At 42.5% G+C, this 19,465-nt stretch overlaps 2 protein-coding genes across 12 annotated transcripts in view; one reads left to right on the forward strand and one right to left on the reverse strand.

The window, feature by feature from the left end:
* Positions 1-2,508: 2,508 nt before the first annotated feature.
* LOC105488924 (ribosomal protein L15) lies at positions 2,509-6,271 on the reverse strand. Of its 6 annotated transcripts, XM_011753437.3 has the most exons (5): positions 6,015-6,169; positions 5,284-5,465; positions 4,748-4,884; positions 3,827-4,137; positions 2,509-2,673 (listed from the first exon to the last, which is right to left on the reverse strand). In XM_011753437.3, the coding sequence occupies exons 2-4, from the start codon at positions 5,453-5,455 to the stop codon at positions 3,832-3,834; spliced, it is 615 nt and encodes a 204-aa protein (XP_011751739.2). In that variant the 5' UTR covers positions 5,456-5,465; positions 6,015-6,169; the 3' UTR covers positions 2,509-2,673; positions 3,827-3,831. The 6 variants fall into 6 exon arrangements, with proteins under 6 accessions (XP_011751739.2, XP_011751736.2, XP_070946925.1 ...); XM_011753434.3 differs by lacking the exon at positions 2,509-2,673 and having other exon boundaries at positions 3,781-4,137; positions 6,137-6,271; XM_071090824.1 differs by lacking the exons at positions 2,509-2,673; positions 6,015-6,169 and adding an exon at positions 6,216-6,240 and having other exon boundaries at positions 3,781-4,137.
* LOC105488923 (NFKB inhibitor interacting Ras like 1) overlaps positions 6,261-19,465 on the forward strand; it is a 29,765-nt gene continuing 16,560 nt past the window's right edge. Inside the window, exons 1-2 of one of the 6 annotated variants that reach the window (XM_071090826.1) lie at positions 6,261-6,392; positions 15,898-16,008. In XM_071090826.1, the coding sequence (XP_070946927.1) occupies positions 15,915-16,008 (94 nt within the window). In that variant the 5' untranslated portion in view covers positions 6,261-6,392; positions 15,898-15,914. Of the gene's footprint in view, positions 6,494-7,248; positions 7,386-15,897; positions 16,009-19,465 lie in introns of those variants that run through there. The other 5 variants (XM_071090825.1, XM_071090827.1, XM_071090828.1 and 2 more) reach the window with 5 other exon arrangements.

Genomic DNA, 19,465 nt, shown 5'->3' on the forward strand with positions numbered 1-19,465 from the left:
CCTGTAATCCCAGTACTTTGGGAGGCTGAGATGGGCAGATCACCTGAGGTCAGGAGTTCGAGACCAGCCTGGCCAAAATGGTGAAACCCTATCTCCACTGAAAATGCAAAAATAGCTGGATGTAGTGGCAGGCACCTGTAATCCCAGATACTCAGGAGGCTGAGGCGGGAGAATTGCTTGAACCTGGGAAGCAGAGGTTGCTGCGAGCCACGATCGCCTGGGCTACAAAAACAAAACTACGTCTCAAAAAAAAAAAAAAGTTTTTCATGAGCTGATAAAGAATAAGCTCTGAGATACATAACTAAACAAACAAAAAAATCAACAATGTGTATCATATCCTACAACTTGGGGGAAAAAAGGAAAAAATACATATGTAGGCCAGGCACAGTGGCTCACACCTGTAATCCCAGCATTTTGGGAAGCAGAGATGCAAAGATTGCTTGAGCCCAGGACTTTGAGATCAGCCTGAGCAACATGGTGAGACCCTGTTTCTACAAAAAATACAAAAATTAGCCTGGCATCGTGGTGTGCACCTGTGGTCCCAGCTACTCGAGAGGCTGAGGTGGGAGGATCGCTTGAGCCTAGGAGGTTGAGGCTACAGTAAGCTGTGAACGCACCACTACACTCCAGCCTGGGCAACAGTGAGACCCTGTCTCAAAATAAAAAAATATTGTTAAACTGATCACATTGCCTCCAAGGACGGGAACTAGGAGGCAGAAGAGTTTGTACTGTAGCGCCTATACTTTTGAATTTTTAACATTAATGTATTATCTAACAAAAACTTTAAGTTGGCTGGGCACAGTGGCCAACTGTAATCCTGGCACTTTGGGAGGCCGAGGCGGGAGGATCACCTGAGGTCAGGAGTTTGAGACCATCCTGGCCAACATGGCCTACATGGTGAAACCCCGTCTCTACTAAAAATACAAAAATTAGCTGGGTGTGGTGGTGTGCACCTGTAGTCCCAGCTACTCAGGAGACTGAGGTGGGAGAATCACTTGAACCCGGGAGGCGGAGGTTGCAGTGAGCTGAGATCGTGCCACTGTACTCCAGCCTTGCGAGAGTGAGACTCCATCTCAAAAAAAAAAAAAAAAAAAAAAAAAGAAAAATAAACTTTAAGTGTATAGGATTTGAATTCAGTCTGTCACTGTATGACTTTAAGCAAGTTGCTTCATCTTTGTGTTTCCTCATTGGCAAAAAAGGATTAATACTAGTAACTGTACCTTTTGGGATTATAAGAAACCATTATTTTTTTGAGACAAGTTCTGGCTCTGTCACCCAGGATGGAGTGCAGTGGTGTGATTTCGGAGGCTACAGGTGTGCAACACCATGCCCGGCTAATTTATTTATTTTATGTGAGATGGGCTCTCACCACGTTGCTCAGGCTGGTCTCTAACTCATGAGCTCAAGCCCACCTTGGTTTCCAAAAGTGTTGGGATTACAGGTGTGAGCCATCACGCCCAGCCAATTGTTGTTATTACTAAAGAAAATTTGGGCCCGGTGTGGTGGCTCATGCCTGTAATTCCAGCACTTTGGGAGGCCAAGGCAGGTGGATCACTTGAGGTCAGGAGTTCAAGACCAGTTTGGCCAACATGGTGAACCCCCGTCTCTACTAAAAATACAAAAGTTAGCTGGGCGTGGCGGTGTGTGCCTGTAGTCCTGGCTATTTGGGAAGCTGAGGCAGGAGAATCGCTCAAACCCAGGAGACAGAGGTTGCAGTGAGCCGTGATTGCCCCACTGCACTCACACCTGGGTGAGAGTGAGACTCCATCTGAAAACAAAAACAAAAACTGAATAATCAATGTTGCTGTGTGAATTACATGCCATTACAGAAATAGTAAAGCAAATGGGAACAGCTTGTGAGGTGGTCAGGGCATAGCTAATAAAGTGATCCTTAATATTGGAATAAAGTTTTCCCATCATAAAGGTATTAGAAGTGTTTGGTGTATTTGAAGAACAGCAAGGAGCCTGGGGTGAGGACAGCAATAGGACATAAGGTCACACATAGAAAGTGGAAAGATCATAAAAGCTATTGTGAGGACTTTTGATTTTTTTGCACAGGAGTGCCGTGATCAATTTAATAGAATCCCTTGGGCTACTGTGTGGAGATTAAACTGTAGGGTAGCAAGGACAGGAACAAGGTTTTCTTGTAGACAATGCTGACCTTTGGCCCGAACCCTTTCTCTTTCCCAAATTAGCCATGTGTAAGTTGTTTTTTGTTTTTAAATAGAGGTCTCACTATGCTGCCCAGGCTGGCCTCAACAAATCCTCCAGCCTGTCTCCCAAAGTGCTGGGATTACACGCCTGAGCCACCGCACCCAGCTGAACAGTTTTAGATAAAAACTTAATTCATGCAATGATCAAAGAACTGAGATAGTAAGTACATTTTATGCTACCTCAAATTATATTATTTCTACAATCACATTTTGATGCCTTTTTGCTGGCTAGGGTATTTGGTTTGCTTTAAAGTACATTAGCACTAGAAGATGACAAAAAATAACAGAAAGTCCATTTCTTTTAATAGACATTTATTCCTTTAGTTGAACAACTTCTACACAATAAAAATGTATGACTTAAGATCTTTTTTTGTGTGTGTGAAGAAATTTAGGTCTCAAGAACTTCTGTGAACTTGCTGAGTACTTCCTGGAATTCAATTAACTGAGCCTTTTGAAACCCCTAGAGAAGATCAGAGAAAATTGGTTCAGAGAAACAAGCATTTAGATTTAAGTCAGTAAAGTCAGAATTTAGAATTGGGCAATTCCTTGTCTACCTTTTCTTTATACTCAAATCCACCCTGGGAAACAGTCTAGTCTCCTGGAAGACATGATAGAAACAGAAATGCAATGTGGTGGTGTACTCAAAGTGGGAGCACAAGTGATGGCCCAACTTTGTGGAATGGTAAGGATTTTTAGGGTAGTTTGGCCAAGAACAAGAGAAGTAACTGCACAAAACACATACGGTTGCAAACCATGCGCTTATGACCTTTTCTGTAGCCTATGGGAGTGCACAGAATGGGTAACCCAAGATGTTTTTAAGACTGACTGGACTAAGAATGAGGTACTTATAGCCAACTACTTTCCCCTCTAATGTGACTGAAAGGATTCATAATGATCACAATTAGCATTACGGTTAAATATTTTAGGATTGACTTCTCACACTTGAAAGGTATTTATCTAACGGCCACTGGCTTACCAGCTTCCCACCCTAGCATTCATTGCTAGTTTACCAATCTTAAGGCTAATTTTATCTCACATTCAATTTCAAAACACACCAGTATTAATACCACTACCACGAATCATTGAATTACATGAAGCCACAGCACTTAACTAGGGAGCTTTCACCTTTTGTATGTGAATTTAAAATGGTACTATGAAGGCAGAAGCAATTTTCTTCAGGCTAACCCAGATTTTCTAAAGCCCAGTTAAAAAAGTCTGTACCTGTCAAACTAAAAAAACCCAGCCACTTGAAAGTAAACCAGCACAGCATTGCCATCACCAACAAAGCTGCAGGTTTCATCACATGCACCAGACAAATCTACAGGGCTAGTTTCAGTTCTCTTAAAGAATTTATTTTAAACCTATTATACCACAGTTAAGTTTTATACACTGACATACAACTCCCTAATAAGATAAAGACAAAAAAGTTTATCTTATTAGAAACAAGATACACCACCACTTATTGTCTTCAAACATTATTGCACTTTAACTTTCTTAATTTGACAAAGCATTCAAGAAACAATCTGCAGACTAGTTTTAACAGACAAATAACACCTGTAAGCAGACATGACTGTCCTAAATTGTTTATTAGGTATGAATTTTACAAACTTTACTTATATTAGCGGTAACGGTGGAGCTGGAGAGTATTGCGCCTTCTCCAAGCTGCCCTGCGAGAACCACCAATAGTGTGGTGGAACTTATGGCCCTTTCCAAGGCCACGGCTCTTTCGGCCCGCAGATGTCAGCCCACGCATCTCCCTGTGCTTGTGGACTGGTTTGGTGATCCATTGGGTGTCAGGATTTCTTCTGATAGCTTTATGGAATGGATCAATGAGGATAACCTCAAAAAATTTGTATGTGGAATCTTCTCCAACCCAGTAAGAATTCAGGACTCTCAGAGCCCCACAGTGGCGACCAGCTCGCTCCTAGAATAGGAAAAAAGGCTAAGGTCAGTCTCCCACATTGCCCATAGCAGCGAGTCAGAAAGAATTTTAATTCTCAACTCTAGTTCACCACCAGACAGGAGTCTTTTACTACTCAAGTATTTATGAAACATTTCTCCCTAGACTATCACAAGTATAACAAGATAAAGTAAACTTGCTAAAACAACACACATAAATATAGACTGAAACACATCATTCCCTCTTAATACTCCAGTCCTTACTAATACCTGGGTAACAAAATTTAGGGTTTGAGGACCTTATCTTTTTCCAATACAACTGAGAGCTCAGCAACGTTTAGCTTTAAAAATATCTAGTATATATTTTAGGCTGTGCAGGCCACATTTGGTCTCTTCTGCATATTCTTGCCTTTAAAGCTTAGGTTCCACAAGTACTTCCAGTATATACACACGCATTTGTAATAACGACTTACAAGTCTTTCAAGCAATTACTCTTTACCAAGATTAGTAAAAATCACAAACCCTATTTTATACACGAGACAGTTCACGTTAAGTACAATCAGAAGAGTTGCTTAAATGTCTCTCCCACAGTCCCCAGGCAGTATTCAATATAACTGCTACTCAAAACCATTTACCTCTGCAACGGACTGAAGGCTCCGAGCAAACTTTAGCTGGTTAACACCATGATGGACAGGCTTGCCATAAGTTGCACCCTTAGGAACTGGGCGTTTTCGGCCACCACGGCGAACACGAATCCTATATATAACGTAACCTACACACAAACACACACAAAATTAGTGATTTTATAGGAAGCCCATCAGGCTTAAGACTCAATGGCTTGTCATTAACACTCCACCAAAAATACTTCAACAGTAAGTTAATGCTATATAATGGAAAAAAATAAAACACATCCCAGTCTGTCAATGTACTTTAGGTTACTCACACAGGGAGACACACTGTTTGCTTTAGTCTGAACTCATCCAGATTTGCAACCTTTGACGCACTTGCCACTTTAGACAACAAGCGCATAAAGTTACTGACCAGTGTTGCTAGCTCTATTCTGCCAAAGCCCTATGAGAAGACACTGGGGCAGCAGTGTTTTCCTACCAGCTGGTTTCCAACTTTCCTGGAATATAATTTTATCCTAGCATCCAGGCAGTCGATCACGTACCTTGCTTGGCCTTGTAGCCCAGTCGGCGCGCTTTATCAGGCCGGGTGGGGCGGGGAGCTCTGTGGAGAGCAGAGAGCTGGCGGTACTGCCAGCAGCGGACCCTCAGAAGAAAGCGCATGACATCAGACTGCTTCTTTCTCCATAGCTCCTGAATGTACTTGTATGCACCCATCTTGGCTTACCTGTGAAATCAAACTGGGTATTAAATATCATCCGCTTGAAGTACAATAAGACGACCCTACTCGTCCATCTTAGTTCCCCAACAAGCACAAGGAAACCGCCGGGAATGAAAATGGCTCTGCACCAACTGCCGGGGACAGCTAGCCCAACCCCCACCAATGCGCCCACGGAGCCGCGTTCAGTCACCTCCGCAACCCCGGCGCGGTGCTCGGCACGTTTTGGTGGGGCGAATGAACAGAGCCAGAGGTGAGCACCAAGGGGGCGGGTGGCTGCGGCAGGCGGCGTCCCCAAGGGGAACCTGCAAGGAGATGCCGCTGACACAACAGGGCAACGTACTGCTGCGGCCGCCGAGGATTAACTCTCGAGGAAAATGCATCTACCCCACCCAACCAGCAGTCTCTCTTTAGGCTGCCTTGTCCCGGGCGCCCCATTCGTCAGCCCCACGCCTCCTCCAGGATCCGGGCCCAGCTCAAATTCGCGCCGCCATCACATCTTCGCTCAACCCGCCCCGGGGGCCGCCTCTCCACCCCTTCGCTGTCCCGCATCCTGACCAAACTCTGGCCGCACAGGAGAGAGACCTATCTCGGAGGACGCAGGGTCCCCGGGCCTGGATGGTTGAAGAGGAAGACGATCAACGGCGGATGGAAGAGCAAAGATCTCCAACGCAGCCTACCTGATGGCTGCCGCCAGACGGAAAGGAAAGAGCTGTACTCCCACAATCCCTTTTGGGCTCCTCCCCCACCTCAGCCAACCTCTTTCCGGTGGAAAACTGCGGCCTCCCAGAGCCTCATGGGACATGTAGTTCCAGCATCGCGCCTGGTGGGCGGAGTTCTGCCGAGTGGGGCGCAGCCGCCCCTATTGTCCCGCCCCCTGCCCCGCAGGATTCCAGCCTGAGCGGCCGGGGTGAGAGAGTTGGCGGCGAGGCCTCGGTAAGCGAGCGTCGGTGACTGTCCCGCCGCGAGAAGAGGCAAGTTGGGGTCCAGGTTCCAAAGCCGGTGACCGCGTACCGCGGTGAGCCGCTGTCTTTGAGGTCAGAGGAGAGAACAGGTTTATTTCACGCACCGCGGGCTCTCTTCCCGCGTAGTCTCTGCGTCTCCGCGCTGCGCTGTCGCTCTCTGGCCCCCGCACGACGGGCTCAGAAATCTGGGCCCCAGCGCTGCGCTGTCCCTCTCTGGCCCCCGCACGACGGGCGCAGAAATCTGGGCCCCAGCGCTGCGCTGAGAGACCCCCCGACGCTTCGCCAGCCCCCCAGGGAGGCCTTCACGGAGTAGGGGCGTCGCGGGTGGGGGCGCTCGCTGTGTCCCTTCAGCTCCAGACTGCGTGAAACTCCCGCAGGCCCCAGCTCCCAGGGGTTTTGTCCTAAAAAAGGGTCATGGACTGGGTGGATTGCGGGCGGCTTGGCGCTTTTTCTGCATACGGATTTCGTCCCAAAATTGCTAACATCAGAACCACAGTTTTTCAGAAAAGCAAATGTTTATTTGCCAAGACCTGTTTGGCAGGTGTGAATGTTTTAGGGAAGAAATGCCGAGAAAATGCTGGCATTTTGCGTTGCGGTTTTTTGTTTTTTGTTTTTTTAAATTAAGAAATAGGTTACTGGCTTATTTTGCTTCTCCAGAATATTTTCATTTTTGATATAGTCATGTGGTTTTAATTTCCTTCCAGATTCTGCGTTCGAATGTGGCAAAAGCTTAAAAGAATCGTTATCTCTTAATCGTAGCGGTTTTGATTATCTTTTTTCCTGCGTCATATTTTTCTTTCTTTTTAAATCACAGCTTTACGTTTTTAAGTGTCTCCATCTGGTACATTGATTGAGTCAACAAATATTTATTAAGTGTCTAATATGTGCCAGGCATAGTTGCTAGGGATGCAGCAGCAAACAACGCAGAAATTTTGGCCTTCTTGGAAACGGGCAGTAAGCAGAAGTAAGCTGTGTATTGGGTTTGGTGGTAAATGCTAAGGAAAAACGGTAAGGGGAGGGAAGTGATGAGGGAGTGTTAGGGGGTGGGGCTTGCAATTTGGGATGGAATGTCCAGGTTGTCTTTTAGAGAAGGTAACATTTAAGAAAGGACCTCAAGGATAGGAGTCTGGGAGTAAGAGTAGGGGTCTGATTCAGGCAGAGGGAAGAGTGCCAAGACTGGAGCATGCAAGGAGAATAGAGGAGCGGCAGGGAAGCAGTGTGGCTGAACTTCACAGTAGGAGAAAGTGGGAAATGATGTCAGAGAGGTGAAGGGTCTTACATGGACTTTGGATTTCATTGTAAGATTTTGAACGGAAGGATGACTTCGTATGGCGTACATTTTAAAAAGATAATTTGGATTGCTCCTTTTGAGGCTAAAGGGAGAGCAAAAATGGAAGCAGAGAGACTACTTAGGAAATTGTATTAGTCTTCCATTGCTCCTGTAACAAATTTCAGCAACTTTCTTGGTTGCTAACAATGCAAATTTACTGTCTTTTAGTCTGTAGATCAGACTAGGTCTGTAAATCTGTAAATCTCACTAGGCTAAAACCAAAGTGTCAGTAGGGTTGTGTTCTTTCTGGAGGTCTAGGGGAACATACGTTTATTCCTTGGCTTTTCCACCTTATGAAGCCTGCCTGAATTCCTTGGCTCTTGACTTCTTCCTTCATCTTCACAGCCAGCAAAACAGCATCTTCCAGTCACACCCTCTGCCCTCTCCAGCACTCCTGTGTCTTTCTTATAAAGACACTTGTGATTGCATTGGGCCCACCTAGATAATTCAGGACAATATCTTCATATGGAAGTTCTTAATTACACCCGCAAAATTCTTGTATGAGTATGTAAAGTAACATATTCACAGGTTTGGGGGATTACAATGTCTTTGAGAGACCAGGTGAGAGAACGCGGTGCCTCACCCAGACCACTTCAGTAGTGATGAAAATGGTAAGCAGTGCAGCCCTGTATGTATTTCAACAGTGAGGATGACCGACTAAAAAGTTGAATGCGCTACTCTAGGTGCACTGCCTAGGGGCGTAGTCCAGCTCGGTAAGGAGCAGTAAAAATAAAATTTAAAAAGTTGGATGAATCATTTGGAAAAAAAATTCTAGTAGTGTGAATAATCACTGCTAATTTATCAATCAGATTTGCAGTTTTGTTTCTCAATTTGTGGTTTCTCAGTTAACAGTTTTACAAGATTTGGATTTGTGTTTCCAGTTGATTTTGAGATTCCTGAGGACAAGGGATGATTTCTGTTTTTGCCTCCTAGTTTGTCCCTGATAGCTGGCGTGATGGTAGGCCCTCACTAAATGTTTGGTAAATGAATAAAAGAATGGTAAGCTAGAATCTGCTTATTACATTTTATTTTGTGCAATATTGTGTGCAAAACCTGTTGAATATATTTTTATGTATGCAAATATATTCATATATAGATAAGTGAAAGTATTCCACACCATGCATAATGTTGACATAAGTAAATACACAGTGTAGGTGGTTTCCCCACATGACAGTATTTTTAGAGATTTATGACATCTCTCCTGTGATGTTAACAGTGTTTTGGTATTGTTTTTCTGGTTGCGTCAGAAAGTTGTGTTTTACTTGTAACAGTAGAATGACCCACTTACATAGACGAACAGAAGCACCAGCAGTTTTGGGGAGCTGTTTCTGATGGCTTTTCAAAGAGAATGTTGACAAAGCATTTCACAGGAATGGACCAGGTCACATATTTATTCTGGTTTTTTTTTTTTTTTTTTAGCCTCATGTTGGAGAGAGGAAGTTGTATTTATTCTCTAGCAACGTTATTGATTAGCCTGGAAAATAAAGCAATAAGTATTTAAGACTGCCCTGGATCTTGCCTATTAAGCACGTTCTCTTAGTAATTTACATCAGATGAGGTATAATAGGTCACAGATTGAATTTTATTGCCCAGTTTCTTAGGGTAGGGATGTGACAAGTAGCTGTAACTACTGTTTTTTGTGTTCACCTCAGTGTTGGTGTGTTCTCTGGATAAGCAACTTCTAATATCATAGCATCACAGTGTTGAAAGGAACCTAAAGGTGATCCATGTACTACAGAGCCTTTCAAATTCTTGAAACCTAGATTTAAGTAAGAGGCTTGGTTACCCCAGGATCGGTTCATGGGATTCAGTGCCCATTCAGCGTACTGCAGATGACCACCTTTGTATATTTCACAGGAAGTGGTGTGCATTTATTGTGTTTAGGAATTATTATAAGTGCTTTAAGAACCAAACTTTTAGTAGTTTTTATTTGTAAATCTGAAAATATCTAAGCATGAGAACCAGTTATTTGTAATGTGAGTTCCTGCCATAGTGATCATATATAGAAAATATTTTTGTTTATGTGCTATTTATTCAAAATGTTAATTATTTTTTAAAGCATTCTTAGCTTTGTAATTGATGGTAGCAAGGCACTCATTTGCTTTATGTAGTAGTATTGTTTCCTATTTGGAAGGCAACCAGGAACCTACAGTATTCAGCCATGCTTTGATTAATCACACTTATCTTTTCATCTTTGTTTTCTTTTTGATAGTGTAAAATATTTAATAAGGTCTGTTCTATCTCTTTGCTTTCCTTCCAAAAAATGCTTAAAATCCTTAGCTAGTGTTTTGAGCTACCTTTATTCAGTTACTTTTACTGTTTGCCCATGATGACTTCTTTGGTGATATCAAAGTGAACTCCCCAATTTATTAATATACACACACAATACAAAACAATGTATAATTTTTAGCAAACGTTGTCTGTTAATCCTGTTATCCCGATAATTATATTATCCTGATAATCATCAATGAGTGATCAAAGTACATTTGTAGTGTACTACTTTCTTTTTTTTTTTGAGACAGAGTCTTGCTCTGTCTCCCAGGCTGGACTGCAGTGGCGTGATCTCGGCTCACTGCAAGCCCCGCCTAATTTTTTGTATTTTTGGTAGAGACAGGGTTTCACCATGTTAGCCAGGATGGTCTCGATCTCCTGACCTCGTGATCCACCTGCCTCAGCCTCCCAAAGTGCTGGGATAACAGGCGTGAGCCACCGCGCGCGGCCTGCAGTGTGCTACTTTTAAAGCAGATATAGTAACATTACTTCCAAAGGTACTTGGAAAGCTTGATATCTGAATGTCTCAGGTTTCTGTTGGTGTCAGATTTTTCCAGTTTGCTGTAGTCCCCAGCACTCATATTTGCCTCTTTTTTACAGAGGGCCTGTTGCTGTTAATCATTGGGCGTTTTTTTCCTTATAGCTGCCCGCTTCACTCAGCTACAGTATATGCCTGCCCTTTTGAGTTTATGCGTATATAAACTCAAAGAGACAGGGTCCCGATGTGGGGCCCAGGCCAGTCTCGAACTCCTGGCTCAAGCAGTCCACCCACCTTGGCCTTCCAAAGTGTAGAGATTACAGACGTGAGCCACTGCACCTGGCCTCTTTTGAGTGTTTTTGAACATTGGCATAATGTGTGGATAAAGGCGTATTTTTTCAGTTGAACAGGAAAGGGAGAGTAGTAAAAATTGATACTTAGAAATTCCACTGAGGGTAAGAGATTTTCAGAGAAATAGAAATAACAATAGAGAAATTTGGATTTAAATTCCAACAGCAGCCTTTTCTGACAGAATTATGCTGTGCTGTCATCATTTGTCCCATCCTCTAGGAGTTTATTTCTTTTTCAAACTCTTCTCATGTGCCTACATGGCAGTTTCTTTTAAAATTTAGCTATTATTAAAAAAAAAATCTTCCTAAACAAAGATACAGTGGTATCATAACTTGTAAAGAAATCACAATAGGCAAAGAGGAGAGTCCTTTGATCAATGAAGTGACATTAAATTTATCATAAATTCAGAGGTATCTGTAGAAAACCTTTTAAAATAGGCTGTTGTTGCAGATGAAGGAAATACCATACATACCGTAGATGATCAGTGTTACATAATGCTCTGCCCTTATAAATAAAGGCTAAGAATTTTTCTATTAAAGTTAGGTTGAAAATATATAAAGAAAAGAAAGTCCCCTAAAAAAAGTGGTTCTCATGGAAGCCAGTGGTTAATATTCTCAGAAGATTTAGAATCTGAAGCATGCCACCAAGGAAATAATGGTTGTATTATGTAAGTGATGGCTAGTTGTCTATTGGTAAAGTGCAGTGTACTACTCTGAAAATAAATACTGTGTTATTACTATGCTACAAAAATGGCAGCATTAAAATTTTTTATATGAGATTAGTGTTGTGGGTGATTTGGGTCATAAAAAAATTACAGATTGAGAAGATACAGTAGAGAAGACTTGAAATTTATTTGTGGCGTAATGTTTCCAGTGTTAGTAGAAGACAGTGTTGCTGTGCAACACACATGTGTGCAAGTACAACTACTATACTGCCACCATTAAGATATATTCTGCACTTTGGGAGGCTGAGGCCAGCGGATCACTTGAGGTCAGGAGTTCAAGACCAGCTTGGCCAATGTGGTGAAATCCCATCTCTACTAAAAATACAAAAATTAGCCAGCTGTGGTGGCATGTGCCTGTAATCCCAGCTACTTGGGAGGTTGAGGCAGGAGAATCGCTTGAACTCAGGAGGCGGAGGTTGCAGTGAGCCGAGACTGTGCCACTACACTTCAGCCTAGGTGACATACACACACACACACACACACACACACACACACACAGATATATTCTGTAGTTGATGTGGTGAACAGAGGAGGATCCCTTCAATCCAGGTGTTCTAGGTGGTAGTGTACTGTGATTATACCTGTGAATAGCCACTGCACTCTAGCCTGGGCCTCGTAGCAAGATCTGGTCTCTAAAAAACATGTGCGTTCCGTGTTGGGTTTTTATTGTCACAATCCAGTGAGCACGTGAGTGCAGATAGATACCTAGCATCCCTTTTGTCAGAATGCTTATTTGAACTTTCTTTTCTTTTTTTGTTTTTTTGAGACGGAGTCTCTGTCACCCAGGCTGGAGCGCAGTGGTGCCATCCCGGCTCACTGCAACCTCCGCCTCCCAGGTTCAAGCAATTCTCCTGCCTCAACCTCCCAAGTAGCTGGGATTACAGGTGCCCACCACCACACTGGCTAATTTTTTGTATTTTTAGTAGAGACAGGTTTTTACCATGTTGTCCAGGCTGGTCTTGAACTCCTCACCTCAAATGATCTACCCAACGTGGCCTCCCAAAGTGCTGGGATTATAGGCGTGAGCCACTGCACCTGGCCGTGAAGTTTATTGTTAGAGCTCTTTTTGTTTGTTTTTATTTTTATTTTTTTTTGAGACAGAGTTTCACTCTTGCTGCCCAAGTTGGAGTGTAGTGGCGTGATTTCGGCTCACTGAAATCTCTGCCTCCCGAGTTCAAGTGATTCTCCTGCCTCAGCCTCTCCAGTAGCTGGGATTACAGGCACCCACCACCACATTCGGCTATTTTTTGTATTTTTAATAGAGATGGGGTTTCATCATGTTGGCCAGGATGGTCTCCAACTCCTGACCTCAGGTGATCCACCCAACTCGGCCTCCCAAAGTGCTGGGATTACAGGCGTGAGCCACCATGACTGGCGTTACAGTTGTTTTTGACTGCAAGGAGTTATAGTGTCCCTTTTAGCCAGGTTTATAGCATGGTCACTTATAGGTGAGCAGAGAATTAGGGGAAAGAAGGAGGTAGTGGGAGATGACAAACAGCAATGTAGAAATTTGAATTCTTTGTCTGTTGTATTTAATGACCCCTTTTAACTTTCTGCCTTGACTTCTGGTACCTTGCCTTCTGGAAAGAAAAGCCTTGAGGAAAATTGAAGGAAATGTCACCTTACCTTGTTCTTACTTAGATATAAGTTGAGAAGCTAGGAGAGGTTAATTTTCCTTTTCTTTCCAGTTTTAAGTGCATGGGCAGTTTTTCTTTTTTTTTTTAATTTTAAAATTATACTTTAAGTTCTAGGGTACACGTGCACAACGTGCAGGTTTGTTACATATGTATACATGGGCCATGTTGGTGTGCTGCACCCATTAACTCATCATTTACATTAGGTGTATCTCCTAATGCTATCCCTCCCCGCTCCCCTGACCCCACAACAGGCCTCGGTGTGTGATGTTCCCCACCCTGTGTCCAAGTGATCTCATTATTCAGTTCTCACCTATGAGTGAGAACATGCGGTGTTTGGTTTTCTCTCTTTGCGATAGTTAGCTCAGAATGATGGTTTCCAGCTTCATCCATGTCCCTACAAAGGACATGAACTCATTGTTATGGCTGCATAGAATTCCATGGTGTATGTGTGCCACATTTTCTTAATCTAGTCTGTCATTGATGGACATTTGGGTTGGTTCCAAGTCTTTCCTCTTGTGAATACTGCTGTAAATAAACATACGTGTGCATGTGTCTTTATAGCAGCATGATTTATAATCCTTTGGGTATATACCCAGTAATGGGATGGCTGGGTCAAATGGTATTTCTAGTACTAGATCCTTGCGGAATCGCCACACTGTCTTCCACAATGGCTGAACTAGTTTACAGTCCCACCAACAGTGTAAAAGCTTTCCTATTTCTCCACGTCCTCTCCAACACCTGTTGTTTCCTGACTTTTTTTTTTTTTTTTTGAGACAGAGTCTCACTCTGCCGCCCAGGCTGGAGTGCAGTGGCCAGATCTCGGCTCACTGCAAGCTCTGCCTCCCGGGTTCACGCCATTCTCCTGCCTCAGCCTCCTGAGTAGCTGGGACTACAGGCGCCCGCCACCTCGCCCGGCTAGTTTTTTTTTTGTATTTTTTTAGTAGAGACGGGGTTTCACCGTGTCAGCCAGGATGGTCTCGATCTCCTGACCTCGTGATCCGCCCGTCTCAGCCTCCCAAAGTGCTGGGATTACAGGCTTGAGCCACCGCGCCCGGCTGTTTCCTGACTTTTTAATGATTGCCATTCTAACTGGTGTGAGATGGTATCTCATTGTGGTTTTGATTTGCATTTCTCTGATGGCCAGTGATGATGAGCATTTTTTCATGTGTCTGTTGGCTGCATAAATGTCTTCTTTTGAGAAGTGTCTGTTCATATCCTTCGCCCACTTTTTGATGGGTTTGGTTTTTTTCTTGTAAATTTGTCTGAGTTCTTTGTAGGTTCTGGATATTAGCCCTTTGTCAGATGAGTGGATTGCAAAAATTTTCTCCCATTCTGTATGTTGCCTGTTCACTCTGATGGTAGTTTCTTTTGCTGCGCAGAAGCTCTTTAGTTTAATTAGATCCCATTTGTCTATTTTGGTTTTTATTGCCATTGCTTTTGGTGTTTTAGTCATGAAGTCCTGTGCATGGGCAATTTTGCTAGTGTTGTCTGTTCTTCCTCAAAAAGAGGTATGACTAAGAAGGCCCACATGACAGGCGCAGTAGCTTATGCCTGTAATCACAGCACTTTGGGAGGCCGAGGCAGGCGGATCATTTGAGATCAGGAGTTTGAGACCATCCTGGCCAACATAGTGAAACCCCGTCTCTACTAAAAATACAAAAATTTCACCGGGCATGGTGGCAGGTGCCTGTAATCCCAGCTACTCGAGAGATTGAGGCAGGAGAATCGCTTGCCCTCAGGAAGCAGAGGTTGCAGTATACTGAGATCTCTCCACTGCACTCCAGCCTGAGTGACAGAACTACCCTCCATCTCAAAAAAAAAAAAAAAAAAACAACCACGTGACTATCAAAATCCAGTTTCTTCTCTTCCTGAGAAAAGACTGACATAAACATTCATGTTTCTTTGAAAAATCATGTCCATTTTCTAAAAATTTTATCCTCATGCCTCCTTAAATTTTTACTTAAATGTTTATTTTTCCAGGTAAATATTAATGAGTAGGCAGTCTCTTTCAAGGATTTAAGAGTCTGTTGGATTCCTATAGACTTAATCAGTATTGAAATATTCTTCATATAAAATATATTTATTCTTTTTGAAAACAAAGATGTATTCATATCTATCCATGTATTTTATTTATTTATTTATTTATTGTTGTTGAGACAGAGTCTGGCTCTTTCACCCAGGCTGGAGTGAAGTGGTGCAATCTCGGCTCAGTGCAACCTCCGCCCCCCGGGTTCAAGCGATTCTCCTGCCTCAGCCTACTGAGTAGCTGGGACTACAGGCATGTGCCATCATGCCTGGCTAATTTTTGTATTTTTAGTAGAGACGGGGTTTCACCATGTTGGCCAGGCTGGTCCCGAATTCTTGACCTCAGGTGATCCACCCGCCTCAGCCTCCCAAAGTGGTAGGATTACAGGCATGAGCCACTGTGCCCAGCCTGAAGTCTTATATTTATCTATATTGTCTCTGTCAGATATATAAGAAACTGATAATGCTTATTGCTCTAAGGGAGCAAATGGGAGACTGGGGAATGGGGTTTGGAAGGCTATACCTTATTCTGTATCTCCTTTACTGTATTTGAAAATTTCCCCTGTGCATGTGTTACATATTAAATTGAAATACTGAAATAAAAAGAAATGGTTAGTTTCAGCAGTATACAATTTAAAAGACCTTCTGTTCTCTCCACAGTGATATCCTGAGAGAAGATGGGAAAGGGCTGCAAGGTTGTGGTTTGTGGATTGCTATCTGTGGGGAAAACTGCAATTTTGGAGCAGCTCCTTTATGGAAATCATACTGTTGGTAAGATTGTTTTTCTCTAGTTTGTCTCTAGGTTCTGGGAGCTGTCAGGGGTCTTTTGTTGGTCATGCTGAAGATGGTTGATAGTACATAAAGGGGAGATATAATCCAGAGGGACCAAAAGAGATTAAGAGGGAGGAAAAGAAGAGGGAAAAAAGTCTTGATGTTGTTGAAATTCAAGAGTGCCTGCTGTAAGTTATCACAGGTAAGGAAAGAAATGGCCAATATAGACAGATCAATATGGATATATTTTGTATATATGTGATTTCCTGTGTATTTACATAATGAATGGTGGTCTACAACTCATAGAAACACTGATTTAAGAAAACATGACTTTCCACTGGGCGTGGTGGCGCAGGCCTGTAATCCCAGCACTTTGGGAGGCTGAGGCAGGTGGATCACCTGAGGTCAGGAGTTCAAGAACAGCGTGGCCAACATGGTGACACTCATCTCTAGTAAAAATACAACATTAGCCAGACATAGTAGCAGATGCCTGTAATCCTGCTACTTGTGGGGCTGAGGCAGGAGAATCTCTTGAACCTGGGAGGACGAGGTTGCAGTGAGCCAAGATGGTGTTACTGCACTCCAGCCTGGGCTACAGAGCGAGACTGTCTCAAAAAAAAAAAAAAAAAAAAAAAAGGCCAAGCTCGATGGCTTACGCCTGTAATCCAAGCACTTTGGGAGGCTGAGGCAGGCGGATCATGAGGTCAAGAGATCAAGACCATCCTGGCCAACATGGTGAAACCCTGTCTCTACTAAAAATACAAAAATTAGCTGAGTGTAGTGGTGCACGCCTGTAGTCCCAGTTACTTAGGAGGCTGAGATAGGAGAATCACTTGAACACGAGAGGCAGAGGTTGCGGTGAGCCGAGATTGCACCACTGCACTCCAGCCTGGTGACAGAGCAAGACTCCATCTCAAAGAAAAAAAAAAACAACACACGACTTCCCAGAGCTGCTGTATATAGATTTTTAAAAATGGAAGAAACAGCCGTTTAGTGAGTATGACTTCATTTTGTTAATTGGACTACCTCATTCATTTATTCATTTATTGAGTCAAATAATTCTTTATTAGTATTTGCTGTATGATACATGTAATCAGGCCTTGGGTTACAGAGGTGAAGATACCATCTCTGGAGGTCATGCTTAGTAAGGAAGATAGATATTACAGGTTAAAGTGAAGTGATGTTTGTGTTAGATAAGTAAATAGAGATCATCAAAGCATTTATTTCTGGCAAGTAACTTAAGCACATTTCCCTTTTTCTGAGATGGAGTCTCACTCTGTCTCCCAGACTTGAGTGCAGTGGTACAATCTTGGCTCACTGCAACTTCTGCCTCCCAGGTTCAACCAGTTCTCCTGTCTCACCCTCCCGAGTAGCTGGACTACAGGTGCATGCCACCACGTCTGGCTAATTTTTGTATTCTTTTTTTTTTTTTTTAGTGGAGACGGGGTTTCACCATGTTGGCCAGGCTGGTTTCGAACTCCTGACCTCAAGTGATCCGCCCACCTTGGCCTCCCAAAGTGCTGGGATTACAGGCGTGAGCCACTGCACCTGGCCCACCACACCTGGCCCACATTTCCATTTTTCATTAACCATTTCGATGTACTCTGCTTCTCTTCTATTTTTCTAAAATAATGTTTAACAATTGTGGTTAAATTCATTATGTAGTGTTTATTATAATACCTATATCAGTAGTTCTCAAATTTTTTGGTTTTAGACTCCGTTTGTCCTGCGAAAACTTGCTGAGGAGCCCAAACAGCTTTTGTTTATGTGGGCTATATCTTCCAACATTTACTGTATTAGAAATTAAAACTGGCCAGGCGTGATGGCTCAGTTTGGTAATCTCAGGACTTTGGGAGGCCAAGGTGGGAAGATCTCTTGGTCTCAGGAGTTTGAGACTAGCCTGAGACCTCATCTCCACTAAAAACAAAACAGAAAGAAAGAAAAAAGAAAAAAAAGAAAGGAATTAGCCAGGTGGTCATGGTGGCATGCGCCTGTGGTCCCAGTTACTTGAGATGCTGGGGTGGGAGAATCACATGGGAGGTGGAGGCTGCAGTGAGCCTTGAACACACCACTGCATTCCAGTTTAGGAGACCCTGTCTCAAAAAAGGAAAAAAAAGGAAAATGAAGACATTTGTAAACTACTTAATTTTTCTAAATGACACTAATAAACTCATTATATTCTAGAATAACTTTATGAAAAATTTTATTTTCAAAATAGAAAGCTGGCATTGATTTACTTTTTAGAAAATCGTTTCTGATGTCCAACTTAATAGAAGGCAATTATCATATCTATTAATACTTGCCTTTGTGATTAATCTGTTGTGTTGAGGAGTTTTAGTTGAAATGTATGAAGAAAATCCAGCCGCACACAGATGTGGAGTTGGAAGAGGTAGGAGGATACTTTAATAGCCTTTTCAGGTAATTATGGATATTTTACTTTGGTATTTCACTAAAACTCAACGAGTGATGGTTACTTAAAGGTTATTGCAGTGTAGAATCTGAAATCATATTTGTGAAGCTTTTTACTCTACTAAATTGAAATCTCATTGATTGGTCCTGCATTTTAAATGGATCTTTCACCCAAGCAGAGTTTTTTAGCATCATGAATTGGTCATTTGGGAAATTTTGGTTCACCGAGTTAAGCAAATCTTCCATATCACTTTTGTTAATATCACTACCAATTTCATCAGTATTGGGAATCTATCAAGTTCATGATGATGGATACAATTCTGATTTTTGCCGGAAAGCTCAAATTTTATTGACAACAAATACTGTTATAGTTACTTTCCTTGAAATGCTAGGCTTCCTTTATTAATTTTTGAGAAAATGTTTGTCACGTTTCATAAATACATAGTTTTTCTGTCATTTGTTATTTTTAAAAGTGACAGCTAGTTCAGCTTGCAATTCAAAACACACAAGAGATTTTCCTCGAGACAGTTACTGTAATTGTATGCTGAAATGCTTTATGCATAGTTCCCATTTAATCCCATAGAATATTGAAAAGATATATACTCAATGCTTGAGGTTTAATAAAATTAGTGATTTTTATTGCTTCATTAAGGACATTCTTAAGTAAAACTGGCTTTTTAATGTTTTAACCGCAAGCACAAGATGAAGAGAGGATCTAATGGCGACTATACATTTAATGCCACTGACTTGATTTGCACTAAGGTACCGGCAGTTTTACCCACCATTGCTTTTCTACATCAGTACAGATGTCAACACAGTGGAAAATGCAAATGTCTTAGTATTATTATGAATATAGTTTTGCCCATGTGGATCCCCTGAAAGGAGACCTCATGAGATCTGCAGACCACAGTTGGGGAGCTGCTGGCATATATAAATACAGTATAATTGACCCTTCAACAGTGCGGGGGTTACGGGTGCCAACACCGCCCCCCCCAGTCAGTTGAAAACCTGCATATAATTTTTGACTCCCCAGAAACTTAACTACTAA

This window comes from Macaca nemestrina, chromosome 2 (assembly GCF_043159975.1).
Source record: "Macaca nemestrina isolate mMacNem1 chromosome 2, mMacNem.hap1, whole genome shotgun sequence".
Lineage (NCBI taxonomy): Eukaryota > Metazoa > Chordata > Mammalia > Primates > Cercopithecidae > Macaca > Macaca nemestrina.